Raw genomic sequence first — 20,598 nt, 5'->3', positions numbered from 1 at the left:
CTCAACAATAAACATTAAGAGGGAAGTTTCTCCTTGAAAAGAAACTCTTGTGTTCTCATTAGAACTCTATGTTTTGAAGAGCCACTCGGTGGGCATTGTGGATAAAAAAATGATCAATTTTTGATCAAAAGACTGATCTTTTATAAGGAAAGAATAAGAAAGATGGACTTTGGAAAATCTTTTGGGTAAAAAAACATTTGTGGCTATATTAAACACTGTATTTTTTACATAAGCACATTGGACAACTCAACCAGCTAAACATATCCACAGCCCCTAACACCTGTTCCCTGTCCTTGGACTGGCCAACTCCAAGCTTACTTGATCTTTTGCAAGCCTCTTATCCATATCTTACTGGCCACAAGAAAGTCTGCTTGCCTCTGGATCCAGTAGCTATGGACATTTGGGAGCACTGACAATCTTGATTTCTGCCAGCTGCATGGCAGAGATTGCACCACCATACAGATCAGCTCTGTGCAGAAAGAGCAAACTCTCCAAGCTTCCCATGATTGCCTAAGGGCTTTTCTACAGGAGGCTGTTAATTGCTGTATCTACTTTCGCTTTCATTGCAGAATTGAGGTCCTAGCACTACGCGAGGAGCTTTTACTTTCCTGCTTTCTCACTACATAATCTGTAGGTGGCACTGTGCTATAATGGAATATCGTAATCACCCAAGTAGGAAAATACCTTTTCTTTTGCTTTTAGAAATAATACTTAATTTCCCCTGCTCTAAAAAATAACCCTGGGAAAGTGCTCTTCAAAAACAGAAGCGAAATTGGAGGATCATGGCGTCATCTAAAGAACCTGTAAACAACTGTAAGGAATTATGAGCGCACAATAAATGTCTTGTGTAGAAAAGCTCTCTGATCACTATGTAGACCTCAACATCTATTGCAGACTTCCTCCAAACTAGTGCCTTCCAGATATGCTGGACTACAACTCCCATGCTGGTTGGGGATACTGGGAATTGTAATCCAACACATCTGCAGGGCACCAGGTTGTGGGAGGCTAACCTATTGTGCAGTGGTTCTTCCTGCCCAGTCAGAATCAAGATTCAGCCTTCCTAAACATGTCAGGGACAAAGAAGCCCCAGTTCTCAACTCCTGACTTCTTGAGGATTCAATGTTAGACTATGGCTTTAGGTAAGGGACAGCACTGACACTTATCCTGGGTTCTTTGCAACATGTGTCCCATAACAGGCCAAGAAAACACATAGTCTTGGGCTAGAGAAAGAATGAAATAAGTATCCAAAAACAATTATCCCAAAGAAAAATATGGACAGAGATCAAGCTAATTGGAATACCAATAGGCAGCTAATCCTAATCAAAGACGATTAAAAATTAAGTCCAATAGCAAACTCAGTTATCTGAATGTCTATCCTTATGTAGCCAGAATGGCGGGAAGAGCAAGGTAAGAGCAGGTGGGAGGCGGTCCCCACCCCCCAGATTTACAGAATACCCCCTTGCATCCATAGTTCGAAAAAACACTCTGAGAGAAAAATTACCAATGTAATAGGTGCTGCACCATTCAGTGGGCAGAGAATACTGACCAAACTGTTTGGGGGCAGGCAGGGTGGAGAAGAGAAAATTGGGAGGATGGGGAATGAAATACAGTGTCCTGCAAGAGGGCATGGCTATTTGGTTGAAATCCTGAACAGGAATACTCCACACTGCAACCTTTTGTTGCAGGTCCCACTTGCTGATTCTAGTAGATCTTACTTTCATTGGTTCTTACTCCTAGTCCTTATGGTGCCTTACAACTCAATGGTATGTATGGTTACTCAGCTGTAAAGCCCACTTGTCAATGGGGCTTACTCCATGTAAGAGGGTCTAGGAGTGCAGCCTTAGCCAGCAAACTTTGCAGATGTAAATTTAGATGACTAAGAATGGATTTGCCCCTTTCTGTACCTGCTACATGTTTTAGGGAGCAATCCTACCGGGACAGGTGGCGTCTCCGAAGTTGGAGGTGACCGCCTATCCAATGTAGGGCAGGAGAAGGGCAGAGGGGATTGTCCCCTCCGTGCTTCAGCCTCCCTGCATGGCAGCTAGACAGCTGATTTTGGCTGTCTAGCCACAGGAAGGTGGAGCGGAGGAAGCAGCTGCTGGATGACACATTGGATGTGTTGTACCAGGATTTCCGCCTCCCCCACCCTGGAATGCCCTGTTTTCGCCGCTCTGTGCTCCCCTTATGAGCACGGGGCCATTCCGTGCTGCCTCAGGGATCTGACCTCGGAGCGCGGGCTCCAAGGTTGGTTCCTGGGAACTGACCTATCCTATTGCCATCTAGCCACTGAATAGCAGCCATAGGATTGCTCCCTTAGTGTGTATGCATAGTATTCTGCCAGATTTTTTTATATCTATCTATCACACACACACAACTACTATGATATTTTCTAGTAACATGAATATAGATATTCAGTAGTTTGGCAATTTACCAGTGTTAAATGTTACCAGAAATGATCTTTCTAAAAATGCTCATATATGAAAGATATAGAGCACTGCAACATATGGGCAACAGGGAGGAGGGGGGAATTTAGCATGTTGCATGAACACCGTAAGAATTACTGATAAGTCATATGAGATACAGATGTATTGTTCCTGCTGTGATTGTTTTATTGAAATTCTGCTTTTCCTCATAACATTAAAAAAATGGCATCTTCATTTACACAGTTCAAGCAGCTTGTGAAAATAAAAAAAAACTGTAATAATCAGCAGGTTAAAAACAATGAATTCTGAAGACAGTAGGAAGGACAGATAACTAATTTCCAAAAACAGCATGAAACTGGCCCTGAGCTTCAACTTCAGCAGTATAGCCCTAGAGTTAAAGGGGCAGTTTACTGAAGAAGCATCAAGAAGTTTTGATTTGTCTGTTGCTGCTGCAACATGGCAAAGCAGACTATTACTTCAAAATATTTGTTCATATCAGTTGGTGAGGGGATAAGCTGGGGACACAGAACTTTATAGAGCCAAGGCCTATACAGATCTATTCAGTGGGTTCTCTGAGAAGGGCAACTATTAGCTGCACTTGACTAATGACAGGATTGTATCCTTCAAATGAATCGGTAAAAGAATGTATCTACCTGTAAACAGGCTACTGGACAGTTTGCTCGCCTCAAAATCAAAGGGTTCACAGATTGTTTGACTGGTGCACTGGATGTGAGATACCACATGAATGTTCTACTTAAAGGCAGTTACCCCAATGTAATTAGCAATCACCTCTTAAGGATTTGTCCTGTAGCAACTCATGTTAAATAATTAGCTGCTGATTAACAGGGAGTCACTTACTGCCAAACTGCTGCCTGAGAGGCTGCCAACTAATGAGACAAACACAGTCTGATACTTCAGTAATGGGTGGACTAATCTCATAGACATGAGGAACTCAATGGAGGATGAATAGACCCCACCCCATGGAGCTGCACGTGGCACTTTCCCTAAATCAAAGTGGAATGCATACTTCGGGGCAGAAGAGGGGAAGCTGCATTATGATTTAACAGCCTAAACTAGTAGTGGCCAAACAGTTTGGCAAGTGTGACACAGCTGCAAAGTACAAGATAATGTCACTCAGGTACACTGTATACAGCAACACCTCCCCGCACTAGCTGTGGTTTTGCCTCCATTCTATGGAATCAAGAAGCAGGTAGAAGAGTAGCATAAGAGACAAAGGCTAGGGTGCAAGCCTGACTCCATGACTATCCTGTTCTTGCAACCTTAGGAGCTGATAGACTTCTGAGTAACAGGAGATGGTGGGACTGCCTAGCCAGAAGGAAATATTAGATCCATTTTTTTTATGCTGTTCCTCTGTCTCAAGGACACCCAAAGCAGCTTTAAAAAGTTTAAACAATTAAAATATAAGAAATGCAGAATTTTAATAAAGCAAAGCAACTGGGAACAGCAGCAGATACAATCAAATCCAAAACAGCCGATTAAAAACCAAGCATGGCATAATGGCAAAAAAACTACAAACCAAAGGCACACCGAAACAACAACAAAGAAGTCTTTAATAAGAGAGAAAGGGCCTGATAGGAAGAATACCGGACTCAGGGTCCTAGCCATGATAACAGGAGAGCCATCCACAAGATAGCAAGGATAGGTGCTGTTCCAGCACCAACCAGGCAGCAACTCAGGGTTTTTTTTATAGTTGGCCTTGTAGCCTCACCCTTCCTGGTACATCAGCAGATGCCCTAAATTTGGAAACACTTAAGACAGTTCTTGTATTCAGAAGCAAGAACGTGGTGGAGGGTGGTCTCATGCCGCTGGGCAAACACCCCTCTGACTAATGGTGGCTACTGTCTGGGATTGCCACTGTTTTTGTTCCTGGGGCCGGGAGGTGATCAGGGTCGTGAGGGGGGAGTGTCCTCTGGCCTAGAGAGTGCCAAGGCATATGGCAAAGACTGTATGTCTGAGTCCCTTGCTTCTTCACGATGAAATTATCCTTTACAGCAGCTGTCTCAGAAGGTGCTTCCAGAGGAGGCTATTATGGAGCCATCATCCTGCCTCATTCATGGAATTTAACAGAGGATCCACAGTAACCCTCTCATGATTTCCCACCATTTCTTCTATCTTTTTTCTTACCATGGAAAATCCATTAAGGAAAAACAGATGGAATAGCTGTACAATGTCTTCTGAATGCTAGCACTAGGACCCCTCCATCTGGAAGCAACCAGTCTCAGCTATGGGGAGCCAACTGCTCCTGGTGAGAGAGTGTATGTATGTGTGTCTGTCACTTTCCTCTTCCAAGGAGGTCCTATCTGCCTCAGGTGCTGGGAGATGGCAGGTTCTGACAGTGACAAAGCCGAGCTTGCAGATTCTCCTGCTCCTGGTCCAGGGTTGCCACAAAACTCCACTGCCCAATCCAATTATTCTACACATACTTTATTTTGGCCACATGTGATCTAAAATATTTTAACTGTATAATGGACATATCACAGCAACATATCCACTCAAGCAACTAGGGTTGGTTTGAATATAAATCAGGAATCAACACTGGACCTACATGTAACTATCCCATGCTGAACCCAGATCCAAACCCTGAAGCTCATGCCATGCTCAACCAAGGGCCACTGTTGGAGAGCCTGTGTATCCCTAATGGTTGCCCACTCATGAACTGATTTTACCTGGGCAGCCTTCTAGGGTGTGTGGGACAGCCCATCCAATCCCGTAGGGCTGTTGTTCTCAATGACATAGAAAAACCACAGCATAAAGAAAATTAAAGGGGTTTTAATAGCACTGAATGAAATTGTTTGGATGCAAACATCTACTTCATGAAATGTGCATTTAACACATTTTGGCCCCTTTCTTGCCATTTGTATCCATTTTTGCACCTGTTTGTGACCATATCTGCTGCTGCTCCAGTGTCATTTCCCTCCTCCCAAGTTTAGGCTTTTTTAAATTCAGTATGTGATCCTAGACAATCAGGGATCACATAGTTAGTGTGATGACATAAGCCCCCTTCACGTTTATATGCATGAAGAGGTTCCACATGACTGACCCCACGCAATGTTGTGTGCCTCCCTGGCCCCACCAATGTTCACACATTAAGCATGGCTGTCTGAAGAAAGGAGGACTATGTACCTTGTCTTCGACGTGATCTGGGACCCCAATCACATAGGCAATAAGGTGCATTTGGAAGCCAGGCCAGGGAGACATGTGACTTCAGGATCAGTGCCCCTCTTTCTGTTAATCACGTGGAGCCATTTCACACATATAAGACATGAATGTGGTTATAGAGCTAGTCAGATTTGTGATTATGTCACTGAGAACAAATAATGCCAGTTCAGAGTCAGGTTAATGCTTCCTCTATCAATTTGGCTTTAGTATTGATGGAAATTTATTGATTTAAAACTTCCTAAGCCTCACTTTGTAAGATGAGCTTCTAACCTTGTTAGGATAACTACTGAGCAATGCTTCCCACATCTCATTGTCTTAATTGTGAATGGAATTGCACCTACTAGTAGGGATGAGTGAAAAAAACCCTACTAAATTCACATATTCTGAACGTAAACAAACTGGAATGCAGTTTGCTGCCAAATTCTGTACATTTCCAAAGCTTGTGATGCATTAAAAATGCATGAAAAATACATACAGTAAAGAAAATGCACACAAAAATGCATATATTTTTAATGTGCACAAAATTGTGTATATTTTCAAAAGGTATGCACAATGATGCTTTATTCAATGGGGAAATGCATACATTTGAAAAAGTGCACACAAAAATGCATAAATTTGAGGAAAATGCCTACAAAACTATGTATTTTTTAAAAATGTGTACAAATTTTCATGCAGACTAAAAAGAAAAGTGAAATCCAACGTGGAATCAGGATGGAACAAACAGGCTTGGAAAAATGAGAACCTGAGTGAAAATGAGTTTGACAGATTCGCTGGACTGCTGCACCTCATGCACCCTCAACTCTTCTCTTCATGCACCCTCCTCCTCTTGTTTCATTCCCACTCTGCCTGTTCCCAGGAGAATGACTGCCACTGCTCTACAAGGTGATATCTTTGCTCACTTTCACCCCCCCCCATTGTCAAAAGGGAGACACAATTCGCAAGGGGAGAAACATTTGCAAATTGCACAGCCCTATTTCAGGTCAGCACTAACATAATGTTAAATCAGAAGCTCATCTAACAAATTCACACTTTAAAGACATTAATTAATCAAAAAAATCTGTTAGAAGGTAGCAGCAAACCACTCTTTTGCAATTGTCTTCCTGTAGATACTACTTGCATGTAGCAATCATACAGGCCTCACAAATAAGGCATTAAAACATTTCCTCTTCATGAATGATGGTCTGTGCAACCAGCATAGGGACATGATTCCAGGAAAATGTTGAAAGGGGCAGGGAGAGATTAGGGGCTGAAACTAAAGTTGAGCCTTAAAGTTAGCATTGGGTTTTGATATGCAGTTTACTTTGGCAATGTGGAAAATGACATACAATATTCCTGGCTAGTTTATATCTTAAAAAAAAATTCTGCTAAGTATCCTAAAAACAAGGAGAACGTGAAAGGCCTTCATGATTATTGCTGACAATGATTCATAACAACAACACTGTCATGTAATCAAATAAGGTAACCTTCCCTTTGCTACAACAAACCTGTCATACAATATTTTCACCAATGATGTGCTTTTGCTTAAGGAAGGCGGGGTTACAAGTAAGTGTCAGGGTAATAAATAAGAGGGTCTTATGTCAGGGACATTAGGAGTCAGTTAACATAAGTATATGTTCAGGCTGAGCTGAGAAGACTCTTCACCCCCACCCCACCCCGGGGCAAGCGTTTTAAGTCTGCTGAAATTGAACTGCTGCTTGCACAAAGAAGAAACCAGACAGTCATTAGGAAGTTTAGATATAAACTCAAGAGTGAAAGAACATTTCCTTCAATCTGGCCAGCAAGCTGTGTTTCGAGCAGCATGAATCCTCTACTCAGTACCTTGTTATTTTCACTGCTACTTCTTCTAACCCTCAGAATTCAGGAGCTGATAGAAGCTTGCAGCTGCGCCCCTGCACATCCACAGCAGCAAATATGCGATTCTGCTTTAGGTGAGTCATAAACACTATACACTTTTTATACTACTGGTAGGAAAGCAACAGAAACTAGATTAACTGTGGGCATACGTCTTTGCAATGCTCTACGGGTTCATATCTAACAGTGGTCATTTAGAGCTCTAAAAGGAGAGGTTTAAACACAAAAATGACTTCAGGAATAAAATGAATTTCAAAAGCATTTGGAAGCCGTTGCTCTCATTTCTTTTGCTTTTCAGCTTTCTCGGCAATGGTTTGTTGAAACTGCTGTATTAAATTCTTTATGGACTTTTTTTACAATGACAAACACCTGAGCTGAGACTGAGTATTACTGACATTTAATATATAGAACAATGGGTTATGTAATATGTGTACTGTGCATAGATTTTAGGCATTTTTGGTAGTTACAATGCATTGTAAATAGAACACACTAGATACTGACATTTATTGATTTTTGTTATAGTAATCTGCTTTTTTATCATTTTAAATCAAGGACTCATCGGGTTCCTAGCAGGCTATTTAAAGTAATTTATAGATTACATTTCTGCAAGATTTTTAATACATATGCCCATCCTTTATATAAACATGGCCAACTTTCCTGCTAAGTCTACAGATTAAAAAAACACACTAAAGTTTCACAATTAGAAAATGCTTGGCTAAGAAAATGTGACATTTTGCAGTCTTTTCATTTTATCTGCTTAAGCTGTGGCTAGTTAGCTTCCATCCAGAGTGAACAGTAAATGTAGAACATGAGTTTCTAAAATGTCACAGAATTAGCATTTCTATGGGACAGGCAATACCTTCTGCATACTGATTAATTGCTTTCATGTGCTGACAGAAAATCTTTGTAGCCATGACAAACTCTAAACTCTGTTTAAGACCATCAATTAAATTGTTTCTTAATCTGGTTGTGTTAAGTAATGTTTTCCTTAAATTACCTACACCAGACAGGCCAGTCTAGAATAATGTGAAGTACAGGGAAAAGTGCCCGTTAGTATTACTTCGGTTTTACAGCTATCAAATGTGGAAAAGAATCAAAATAGTACTCAAAATGTGGTGCAGTTCTGTGATGCAGTTCTGTTGCATTCTTCTGGTACATAACACTTTTCTGAAATGTTAAATATATCAACATAGTTCATATTGGGGATCAACTTGAGACTATGGAAGAAGACTATAGCATCCTACAGTGTTTAGTGCAATAAGAAGCATTGATACAGAAAGGGACAAAATAGTAGAAAGAGACAAAATAGTTCAGTAGTCCAGACCAAATATAATGCTGTTTTCTTTTTAGTTGCCCATATAAAGTATGTTTATGTTGCAAACTAAACATTCCATCTTGCTCCATTATAACAATTGAGCTCTTTGTTTACTTCGAAGTATAGAATCATAAAGTCAGCTTGGATCAGGACAGCATGCATGGTCAATTTTTGGAGAATAAAAAAATCTTAGGAATTGCACGGGGGAGGGATTCTCCACTCTTTTACTCTGGGCTCTGGAGTGTTGATATGCCAGGCAGCTGTGGGAAGCAAAGACTACCCAGTATTTATATATGATATAGAAAAACTGGGTCATGTGGATTGTAGTTAAATATCTTAATACTTGCTAACATATATATATTAATAGCAAACTCAGCTGGTGAATGCCGACAGGATAGAGGCTAAAGTAGGGCCACTAAGAAACAGCAAGGAAACATCGGCATCCTTGGGGATACCCCATGTTTTGCAGAAACACAAATAATCCTTAGGGGGAATAAAAGTGGCATTCCTCCCCCCCCAAATAGCCCAATAAAGACTGAGCATGCTCAGTGGTCATGGAATGCTGACTTTAGTGAGAGAGTAATGGAAAACCTGGGAGGGAGGGGGGGAATGAAATGAAGTATCCCGGAAGTGGGCATGGCTGGTTGGCATATTGAAAAGGAGCACTCCATACTGCAACTTTTTGTTGCAGGTTCCACTTGTAAACCTGTATTTCTGAATTCTCGAGTTTGCTATGTAGTGAGCGTCACCTATACATCAGACTAATGCTCAGGAAAGGATATGGAAGAATGCCAATTCTGTGAAGTAAGTGCTTGCCTTTGAAAGTTTGTTCATGGAATTGTGGCTGTTTCCTACACCTGATATCTCCTTTTCCCAAATAAAAAAGGGGAGAAGGAAAGGTAGTAGGAAAAAAAAGATTGCAGAGTTCTATTATATGCTATCTACTGAAGATGTATCAATGGATATTCTGTGACAGACATATGTATAGCTCTGCTTTGAAGCAGGGTAGGTTGAAAAGAATTGGGAAGATACATCTAATTTCTTATGCTGCCATTTCCATGATGGGAAAAGCATGAAGAACTTGTATGTCTTTCTATATAAACAATAGCATTTAAATATGAGGAATCATTAAACCTGGACATTTGCTTCTTAATGAGATACGTCTTTTTTCCCTTTGTATCCCAACTTAACTAGTGCCACAGAATTTAAAAATAATGAAATTATTAAAATAATGCTATTTTGAGGACTTTTTCAGAATAGAAAAAGTGAATCAATATCCACCTCTCAAAAAAGAATCTATTATGCAGCAGGAGGAATATGAAAACTGCCTCAGTGGTTCAAACTATTCTTTTTTGCCTTTCAACTTCTGTTCCTTTTCATAATTTTGCTCCTTTAAAATTTACCTGTGAATGAGGAAAGCTGCACAGGTGCTAACTAAATCAACAGACAATGGACAATATCTAGCTAATTCAGAACCCTCTGCATTCCCATGATAAAACAAGGAGCACTTTATTGTAGCATTTGTCGGTGTGATTAGTGTTGTGACATTTTGTCTATTCCTGTCAGGGGAGCTTTTGTTGTTTCAAGCTATGATTGGTTTTGAAACATCCATAGCCAACCAACAGGCCCAAGTAACATGAGGGAAATCAGATGGACATCCTGAAATTAAGAGAGATCATGTGGGATGAAGGCACACAGGAAACAAGGACATGAATTTTAAAAGTACATTCGGACTGATATATGGCAGCAGAAGCTGTGTAGTGTACTAATTTATACAGCAGAAAGTCAGCAGTTATCAGACATTGTTAGCACCTTTATATGTAACCTTACCAAATCAACCGAAGAACCTAGCTTCCTGTGACCTGCTACTTCAAAGTACTAAATACTTTTTCCAAGGCATGCCAATATTTTTTATTTCCTACATCTTACCTTACTCATCTTCACTAGGATGCAATTATACTTTACTACGTTTCAGATTACACTTTTTAGAGTTGTTGAAGGTAACGAATGCTATCTATTCAGAACTGTAAACACTGAACATTGTATTTGTGGCAAAGTATTGCTCAGACTATGTGATTGATGTATATTTTAGGTGAGCTTCCAGAATTCTGATAAACTCTTCAAAAGATTAGCAGCACCTTCTCAGCAGTCGGACAACAGGGACATGAGCTGTCCTTCCTCCATTCCAATTAATATACACCAGCCTTTCCCAACCTGGTGCCCTCCAGATGTGTTGGACTGCAGCTTCCATAATTCCCAGCCATCATAGCCATTGGCATCATGCTGGCTGGGAATGATAGGAGTTGTGGTCCAACACATCTGGAGGGCACCAGGATGGGGAAGGTTGATGTACACAGACTACATTACGCTACAGAAATATCTCACAGCATATTTATTATGACTTTTTGCATGCTTGCAATTTATGTTCATGTAAAATATGTAAGATGCAGTGCAGATGGAATGGGTAAGAGAAGGCAAGGCTTTTCCTTGGCCACCTCCAGACCAATGTACCTTTAGGGTATGGCTTGGGGTTCCTTCTCTGGCTCAATATGCTACCTACCAAAGACTGTCTTCTTCATAATGATCAGCCTTGAGGGATAAGTTGTAACATCTTCAAAGTATTTATTTATATATATAAAATACTTATATTTCTGAAAACAAATATGTCCTTGATGGTAGTGATGGATGAATGCTTGTTACCTACTGCAGACATTCCTCAAGGTTTCTACAGAGTTCCATACTGTATCTTGCCCACTTCCATTAAGATGGTACTTGCATTTTGAGTAAAAAGAAGAATATGAAGTTTCTCAATATTTAATGTCTAAATGATGCTGTTCAACAAGATCCCACATAATTTGAAATTAGGTAGTATCAATATTCCGATAAGTGCAGCTTAGTTGCCCTTATTCTTGGATTATGATATTGCAGACTCACTTCTTTCTCTGGTCATGTCACAAGTCAGTTTTTGCATTAGTTCCTAAAGCTTCCAGTTTTAAATGGCCCCTGCTCCTTACCAGCAGCTTGGTCTGGAGATATCTGCTTGTCTTCATGCTATAAAAATCTTCACTTGTCAATTTCTGAAGATAAAGCCACTGTAAAAGGCAGATGAGTAGGCCAGGTCAGTTTTCTGGTCAGCTGACAACCTTGGGTGTGTGGAGTAAAAACTGATGATATAGGATACAAGCAGTCAGGTTGGGAGATATGCCTCAGTTTCTTACACTTATAACAGTCTTCCAACCTGGTCTTCTCCAGATGAGTTGGATTACAATTCCCACCATCCCCTATCATGGGATGGCTCAAGCAAAGTTTGCAGGACTGACTCAAGTAACGTATCAACTATTAGTCCATTAGTGTTAGGGGGCCCTAGCTGGCCTCTTTCAGTCTACTCCAGTAGCCAACTCCAGACACAGACAAAGGATTCTTTTCAAGGCTTTATTCCTTTTACAACTTAATAACTCTATCACCAGCGACTAAGCTATGAACAGCAGAGTAACCTGTGCCCCGGGTTGGAAACAGTTGGTCCCGTTTGAACAAGAATCACTTCCAGATCCTGAACTTATGGGCTAGGGAGAGTCCCTCTCCTTTTCCCTTGGGTCTTCTGGATGCGACCGTTGCTTGCGCGCCAAACGAGCGTTACGCCTCCTTTCCGCGCCCTCCTTAGCTCGTCGCTCTTTGCGTCTGTGTCGAGCATCCAGCAAGCCCTCCTCCCGCGCTCTTTCACTCCCAGGACCGCTATCTATCTCTGGAATGCCGGCAGGAGGAATCTCTGCCAGCTGCAAGGCCTGGGAGGGATGAGCGCTCTCCTCTCCCACGGACGGCTGTTCCTCCTCAGAATCAGAACTGCTCTGAGGTTCTATGGGCTCAATGTCCACCTTGACAATTAGAGATCATATTCCTGCATAGCTTTGAAAGGGGATTAGGCAAATTCATGGAGGATAAGGTTATCCATGGCTACTAGTCATGATGACTACATATTACCTCCAGTATCAGGGCAGTCTGCCGCTCAATATCAGTTGTGGGAACATGAGCAGGAGGCTGCTATTGCACTAATGTCCTCCTTGTGGGCTTCCCATAGGCATCTGGTTCGCCACTGTGGGAAAAGAATGTTGGTCTGTCCTAGACAGCCCTTTAGTCTGATCTACCACAGTTCTTATTACATTCTTCCAGTGCCTTCTCCCTCTCCTATCTAAATAGTTATGGATTCTTCAAATTTAGAAGGTTTCTTTCTCCCTTTCCTACAAATGGGATAGCAGTCAGAGAGCTGGGAGAGGCATTAACATCATGTCCCCCTAGGATCTCTCTTAGCTCTCTTCTGATCAAGAGAAGAGCTAGGAACCACATTCCATCTGACCTGTGTGAGAAGACTCATCTGCTGGCAGCACACTTCCTGGAGGAAAGCTATTTCACTCTGGTTCTTAAGGACAGTAGCAGCAATGGTAGGAACACCAGAGACTAGGAGAGGGTATATTATTATCCCACCCTGCATCTTCCTTAGCTGCTCCACCTCCATAGATCTGCACTGAGTTTTATGAAGTATCAACTACTGTAAGACATCTTGACAATCCTTTTATTGAAAAAGTGAGGTGATGATAATTACAATTTATTATAGGTTTTGGGTTTTTTTTTTTTTTTTTTTTTAGGAAAGCACCAGATGGATCTCATACTGGAGAAGGGAGTTATTACTTTTGAAGCAACAACCTCTTTCCCAACCCTGGGTAACTAGCTTCCCAACTGAAACCAAAACTCTTAAAGGGCAACTACCTACTCTTTCTTGATGCCACAGTAGTTCTTCTTTATGTAATACACCATCACCAAGCAGCTAGGAATCATAGAATCATAGAATAGTAGGGTTGGAAGGGGCCTACAAGGCCATGGAGTCCAACCCCCTGCTCAATGCAGGAATCCAAGTCAGAGCATCCCTGACAAATGGCTGTCCAGCCTCGTCTTAAAGGCCTCCAGTGTGGGAGAGCCCACCACCTCCCCAGGTAATTGGTTCCATTGCCGTATTGCTCTGACACCCAGGAAGTTTTTCCTGATGTTCAGCCGGAATCTGGCTTCCTGTAACTTGAGCCCATTATTCCGTGTCCTGCACTCTGGGATGATCAAGAAGAGATCCTGGCCTTCTTCTCTGTGACAACCTTTCAAGTACTTGAAGAGTGCTATCATATCTCCCCTCAGTCTTCTCTTCTCAAGGCTAAACATGCCCAGTTCTTTCAGTCTCTCTTCATAGGGCTTTGTTTCCAGTCCCCTGATCATCTTTGTTGCCCTCCTTTGAACCCTCTCCAGCTTGTCTGCATCCTTCTTAAAGTGTGGTGCCCAGAACTGGACACAGTACTCCAGATGAGGCCTAACCAGTGCTGAGTAGAGGGGAACTAGTACTTCCCGGGATTTGGAAGCGATGCTTCTATTAATGCAGCCCAAAATAGCATTTGCCTTTTTTGCAGCAACATCACATTGTTGGCTCATATTCAGCTTGTGATCGACGACAATTCCAAGATCCTTCTCGCTCGTAGTGTGGTTGAGCCACGTATCCCCCATCTTGTAACTGTGCATTTGGTTTCTTTTTCCTAGGTGCAGAACTTGGCATTTGTCCCTATTAAATGCCATTCTGTTGTTTTCTGCCCAGCACTCCAGTCTATCCAGATCACTTTGAATTTTGTTTCTGTCTTCCAAAGTATTAGCTATCCCTCCCAATTTTGTGTCATCTGCAAATTTGATCAGCATTCCCTGCACCTCCTCCTCCAAGTCATTAATAAAAATGTTGAAGAGCACTGGGCCCAGGACTGAGCCCTGCGGTACCCCACTCGTTACCTCTCCCCAGCTTGAGAAGGTCCCATTGATAAGCACTCTTTGAGTCCGATTCTGTAGCCAACTGTGGATCCACATGATCGTTGTTTCATCTAGCCCACTTCGAGCAAGTTTGCTCATCAGGATATCATGGGGCACTTTGTCGAAAGCTTTGCTGAAGTCGAGGTATATGATGTCTACAGCATTCCCACGGTCTACAAGGGAGGTGACTTGATCAAAAAATGAGATCAGATTTGTCTGGCAGGACTTGTTTTTGACAAATCCATGTTGGCTTCGAGTAATCACGGCATTGTTGTCAAGGTGCTTCCAGATGGATTGCTTTATGATCTGCTCCAGAATTTTCCCAGGGATTGATGTCAGACTGACTGGTCTGTAGTTCCCAGGTTCCTCCTTTTTACCCTTTTTGAAGATAGGGACAACGTTAGCCCTCCTCCAGTCATCTGGCACTTCCCCGGTCCTCCATGATTTCTCAAAGAGAATAGACAGCGGTTCTGAGAGTTCTTCTGCCAGTTCCTTTATTACTCTAGGATGCAGTTCATCTGGCCCTGGAGATTTGAACTCATTCAAAGTAATGAGGTGTTCCTTGACCATATGCCTGTCGATCTCAAGCTGCAATCCTGCCCCTTCAGCCTGTACTTCGCCTTTGCCAGGGGGGTCATAGACCCTCTTTTGGGAGAAGACTGAGCCAAAGTAGGAATTGAGCACCTCTGCCTTTTCTTTGTCATCTGTTATCATTTTGCCATCCTTATTTAATAGCTGAACAACCATTTCTTTCCTCTGCCTTTTACTATGCACGTAGCTGAAGAAAGCCTTTTTGTTGTTTTTAGCATCCCTCGCTAACCTCACCTCGTTCTCCGCTTTAGCCTTCCTGACGCCATCCCTGCAATTCTGTGCTACCTGCCTGTACTCTTCCTTTGTTACTTGGCCTTCTTTCCACTTCCTATATGTGTCCTTTTTTGTTTTCAGGTCATCCCTAAGCTTTTTGTGAAGCCACATTGGCTTCTTCTGTTGTCTTCCACCTTTTCTTCTTGTTGGAATTGTTTGTGATTGTGCCTTGAGAATTTCCTTTTTTAAAAGTTCCCACCCATCTTGGACTCCTTTTCTCGCTAGCATTGTTTGCCATGGGACCTTACTGATCATTGTTCTGAGTTTATTAAAATCAGCTTTCCTAAAATCCAGGGTACGCGTTTGAGTACACTCGGCTTTTGCTTCCCTTAGAACCAAGAACTCAAGTACAACATGGTCGCTTTCCCCCAGAGTTCCTGTAACTGCTACTTTATCCACTAAGTCATCTCTGTTGGTTAGGATCAAGTCAAGGATAGCCGATCCTCTAGTTCCTTCCTCTACTTTCTGTAGGAGGAAGTTATCCACCACACAAGTCAGGAATTTCCTGGAGGGGCCATGTTTTGCAGAATTTGTCTCCCAACAAATATCGGGGAAATTGAAGTCCCCCATTACTACTACATCATGCTTCCTTAAAACATTGGCTATTTGCTTTTCAAAAGTTTCATCCTTGGCTTCTCCTTGATTGGGTGGCCGGTAGTAGACTCCGACCACCAGGTTCCTTTTATTCTTTGCTCCATTTATTTCAACCCAGATGCTCTCGATGGGGCTACCAAGCTCCTCCTCCTGTATTTCTGTGCAGAGATATGTATTTTTCACATACAGTGCAACCCCACCTCCCTTTCTGTTCCTCCTGTTCTTTTTGAACAAGTTATATCCTTCAACTGCTGTATTCCAGTCATGAGAGTCATCCCACCAAGTCTCAGTTATACCTATCAAGTCATAATTTCCCTCCTGTATTAAGAGTTCAAGTTCGTTCTGTTTGTTTCCCATACTCTGGGCATTAGTATATAGACATCGAAGACCATGTGCTTCATAGTCTGGCTTTCTTCCTACATGTGTCTGAAGACTATTATTGGGCGCTATCAGCGCTGTTCTCTCCATTGCAGTGCATGCGCCTACGTCCATTGTTACCCCCAACATTACATCTCCCTTCCCCGTAGGATTCAGTTTAAAGCCCTCCTGATGAAGTTCTTCATGCTGTGGCCAAACACATTCTTCCCAGCCTTTGTGAGGTGCAACCCATCCCTAGCCAACAGCCCATCTTCCAGGAAGTATAGCCCGTGGTCCCAGAATCCAAATCTCTCTCGTCGGCACCACCTTCGTAGCCAGTCATTCATCCGGAGTATTTTTCGTTCCCTTTCTATCCCTCTTCTAACTACTGGAAGGATGGATGAGAAAACTATCTGGGCCCCAAAGTTCTTGAGTTTCCTTCCCAAAGCTTCAAAGTCTGACGTGATCTCTTCGTAGCTCCGCTTGGCGGTATCATTTGTTCCCACATGGATGAGAAGAAAGGGATACCTGTCAGTGGGCTTTATGAGTGCAGGCAACCTTTCAGTCACGTCTCTAATCTGTCCTCCCGGGAGACAACATACCTGGCGAGTCCACGGGTCTTCGCGACATACTTGGGTCTCGATCCCACGCAGCAAGGAGTCTCCCACTACTACCACTCTTCTCTTCTTCTTCTTGTAGGCCTGGGTTTCATCGCCTCTGTTTGACTGACCTTTAGCCTCTTGCTCACTCTCATGCAGGTTCCCCTGTGATTCTTCCTCTGCAGGCTGTCCTCCAGTCTCATCTGCAAGTACCTGGAATCGGTTCCACAGCTCCACCGCTTCCACTGGTGCAGAGTGGCGTCTAGTTCTTCTTCTCCTAACTGTCACCGTTTTCCAAGGAGTATCCTCTACTCCATTTTTCTTCTCCTCAGCATTTCCCACTTCTGCCTCATCTTGCTGTTGCTCTTCAAGCTTCTGGTCTGCCCTTTGCTGCTGTAGTTCCCCCATTCTGTCCAAGAACTCTTCGTGTTCTCTTATTCCCCGGAGGGTTGACAGTCGCCGCTCCAGTCCACTTACTTTTTCCTCCAGCAGCGTGATCAACTTGCACTTGTTGCAGGTGTAGGCCATGTTGTTCTCAGGCAAGAAAACAAACATGGCACACACCTTGCAGGTCACCACCACTGGAGAGTCTTGTCCTTCCATAGCCCCTTTTCCCTTTTTGTGTCTAGCTTTGTGATTGTTCTAGACTAGCCTGTGCCTGCTCCTCTACTCAGTAGAGGTTAGAGGACTTATACATTAATTAGGACTTAATGTATAAGTCCCAGCCCCTCGGCTTACAATGTTGGCCATCCCTTCTATAGACCATGCCTCCTACATTAGGTCTACATCAGTATTTAGTGTAGTATATAAAGCCAGAAAGAGCTATGTTCCATACTTTGTCCTTGCTGCATAATGTGTCTATTAACAAGCTTCTGCAAACGTACTTATTTGCTACACAGCAAACTGCATTTTCCTTGCTCAAAAAGGGTGGGGGCTTTTGAGACTATGGAACCATGTTGGACATTTTTCTTTCTTTCTTTTATGAACAAACCCACAAACCTCAACATATAAGATGTCAAAGTTCCTGTCAGCAATTTTGTTACGACTTCTGAATCTCTGGAACTCATTAAAAACCCACTGACATATTAATCAGCAAACTTGGGTGATCCAATATTTTACCATTGAAAGAATGAAACTAGCTAATTAGTGTAATTATCACAGTTAATATTTCCAAATTGGCTACCATTCATCACACTAATGATGCTTGACTCCAGCTAAAATAAGAGAACTGCGTAGAGCTAAACAGAAATTGGAAGAGACAACCCATACCGTTACACATGAGAGTGCCTTCATCATTACAATTTTGGTTAACCAGAACTTTAGAGGTCTGTATTTTCTTCATGACTGCAAGACAGAAATATCTACAGCTGGTCTTTTGTAATACTGTATCGGAGAGAAGGCACACTACATTTTTTCATAGAAGCTGATGAATAAAATTTAGAATACTGTGGCCTATGGATGGCATTTTCTGGAACATTATGGTCTCTCTGAAAATGCATCATCCATCAGTAGACTGCAAAGAATATGCATATCTCACATATATAATTACCACCAGAGAAAGAGCAGGAAAAATGGGGACAGTTTCCATGGCCAATCTCTCTCTAGCCATATGTTGAATTGGGGTCCCTTCCCTCCTCTACCAGTTAGTTCAGCATTGGGGGCAGGAGAAAAGGGAGGACCCCCAACAGTCTCTGACTCCTGGCTCACCCTCCAGGAAACTACTGAATGGCAGCCAGGAATAGCTGGTGCTATCATGTAAGGGGAACGTGGGGGTGTGCAGTGTTGGGATGCATCTCAGAACAGGAATGATGTTATTGCCTGCCAGAGCACCAGGGTAATTGGTGGAGCTACTTGCTCTGGCAAGTGAAGCTCCCAGTTAAGCAGAAGTGGGCAATGTGATCCCCTCCAGAAGTTTTGACAACTCCCATCAACTCCAGTCAGCATGCAATGGTCAGGGTTTACGGGAATTGTAGTTAAAACGTCTAGAGGATGGTTGTCCACCCCGTCATAAGATATAAAGATTGAAGGCAAAAGGACAAGGGGACGGCAGAGGATGAGATGGCTAGATAGCATCACCGATGCAATGAATATGAACTTGAGCACAGTCCGGGAGAGAGTGGAGGACGGGAAGGCCTGGCATGCTATGGTCCATGGGGTCACAAAGAGTCGGACATGACTTAACGACTGAACAACAACAACAACAATCATAAGATATAGAGATGTAGGTAGAGAGTGAAGACAATCAAGCAGAGGATTGATACTTTTCTTACATCATGCTAGCAGTTTAAATGGTAACACCTCTTTACAAGATTGTTTGCATTTCTAATTCAAATTCAGAAGCTAAAGATTGCAATTCTGCTAGCTGAATTATAGAGTTGGAAGGGAACTTGGGAGATCGTCTAGTCCAACGCAGGCTTTGCAATGCAGGATACAGCTATATAGGATTCCTGACAGGTGGCCATCCAGCCTCTGCTTAAATACCTCCAGTGAAGGAGAACCCACCACCTCCTGAGGCAGTCTGTTCCACTGCTGAGGAGCTCTCACTGTTAGGATGTTTCTCCTAATGTTAAGCCTGCAGTTTCCACCCACTGATTCTAGTCTTGCCCTCTAGAGCATCAAAGTCTGCTCCATCTTCTGCATGACAGCCTTTCAGATATTTGAAGACTTCTCTCACGTCTCCCTTTCATCTTCTGTTCTCTAAACATACCCAGCTCTTTCAATTGTTCCTCACAGAACTTAACTTCCAGACTCTTCACCATCCTGGTTGCTCTTTTCTGGACATGCTCCTGTTTGTCAGTGTTCTACTTAAAATGTGGTGCCCAGAATGGTACTCCAAATATGACCTGACAAACACAGAATAAAGTTCAGAGTGTTTTACAATTTGAACCTATGCTGTCAGAAGTAAGCACCATTGGGTTCAGTGGAGCTTAATTCCAGGTAACGAAGCACTGGGTGGCAGTCATGCCATAAAAGTTTAGTCTTTGTGCCACAGAACTCACCCTTTAAAAACTGGTCATTCTTCCTTCATTTTTGTGGTAATAGTTCTTAGAACATTAAAATGGGCATCTTCTTGGTTCAAACCCACATTTTCCCACATTTTGAAGTTTGTATCAGAAACCTCAAAACGTAAATGTTTAACATTTAACCTATATTTAACCTATATGGATGGACACAGCTGCCTGCCATTTTTGGACTCTCCTTGTGGGCATTGCTACGAGGGCTATCATAATAAGCTCCTGCACTTCAAAATACTACACACCAAATTCTTCCATCTCTTTCTTTCTGGTGAAGCTCACAACAGGGTGGTAGAAGATCCAGAACCGATCTGAGGATTGTAAGACTGAGGTGGGGATGGGTACAAATGTTTTCTTTGCAGAAATCTTTTCCCCCACAAGAGGCCTTAATATCCAATCCAGTACAGGCCTGAGGATTATGACACTGACACTGATGTATTATGAGAGGTTTATTCCCCAGTAGCTCAATTTTGGTGGTTTTCTTTGCAAGAGGCCTTATTATCCAGTTGATGGATACCTGTATGACTATCCCATGAGAGGTACATTACCTCCTAGAAAACAGCAGAAAGACC

At 42.5% G+C, this 20,598-nt stretch overlaps 2 protein-coding genes across 2 annotated transcripts in view; one reads left to right on the top strand and one right to left on the bottom strand.

Moving 5' to 3' along the window:
* SYN2 (synapsin II) overlaps nucleotides 1–20,598 on the bottom strand; it is a 323,398-nt gene that overhangs the window by 83,213 nt on the left and 219,587 nt on the right. The gene's annotated exons all lie outside the window — the stretch shown is intronic.
* Nucleotides 7,192–20,598, top strand: part of TIMP4 (TIMP metallopeptidase inhibitor 4) — a 29,602-nt gene continuing 16,195 nt past the window's right edge. The window contains exon 1 of the mRNA XM_084839867.1: nucleotides 7,192–7,531. Coding sequence (XP_084695993.1) covers nucleotides 7,402–7,531 — 130 coding nt within the window. The 5' untranslated portion in view covers nucleotides 7,192–7,401. The remainder of the gene's footprint in view (nucleotides 7,532–20,598) is intronic.

Source organism: Heloderma suspectum, chromosome 2, assembly GCF_057233095.1.
Source record: "Heloderma suspectum isolate Gila_16-S chromosome 2, 16-S_ref, whole genome shotgun sequence".
Classification (NCBI taxonomy): domain Eukaryota; kingdom Metazoa; phylum Chordata; class Lepidosauria; order Squamata; family Helodermatidae; genus Heloderma; species Heloderma suspectum.
Note: the sequence above shows the minus strand (reverse complement) of the source record. Positions and strands in the feature narration are given on the sequence as shown.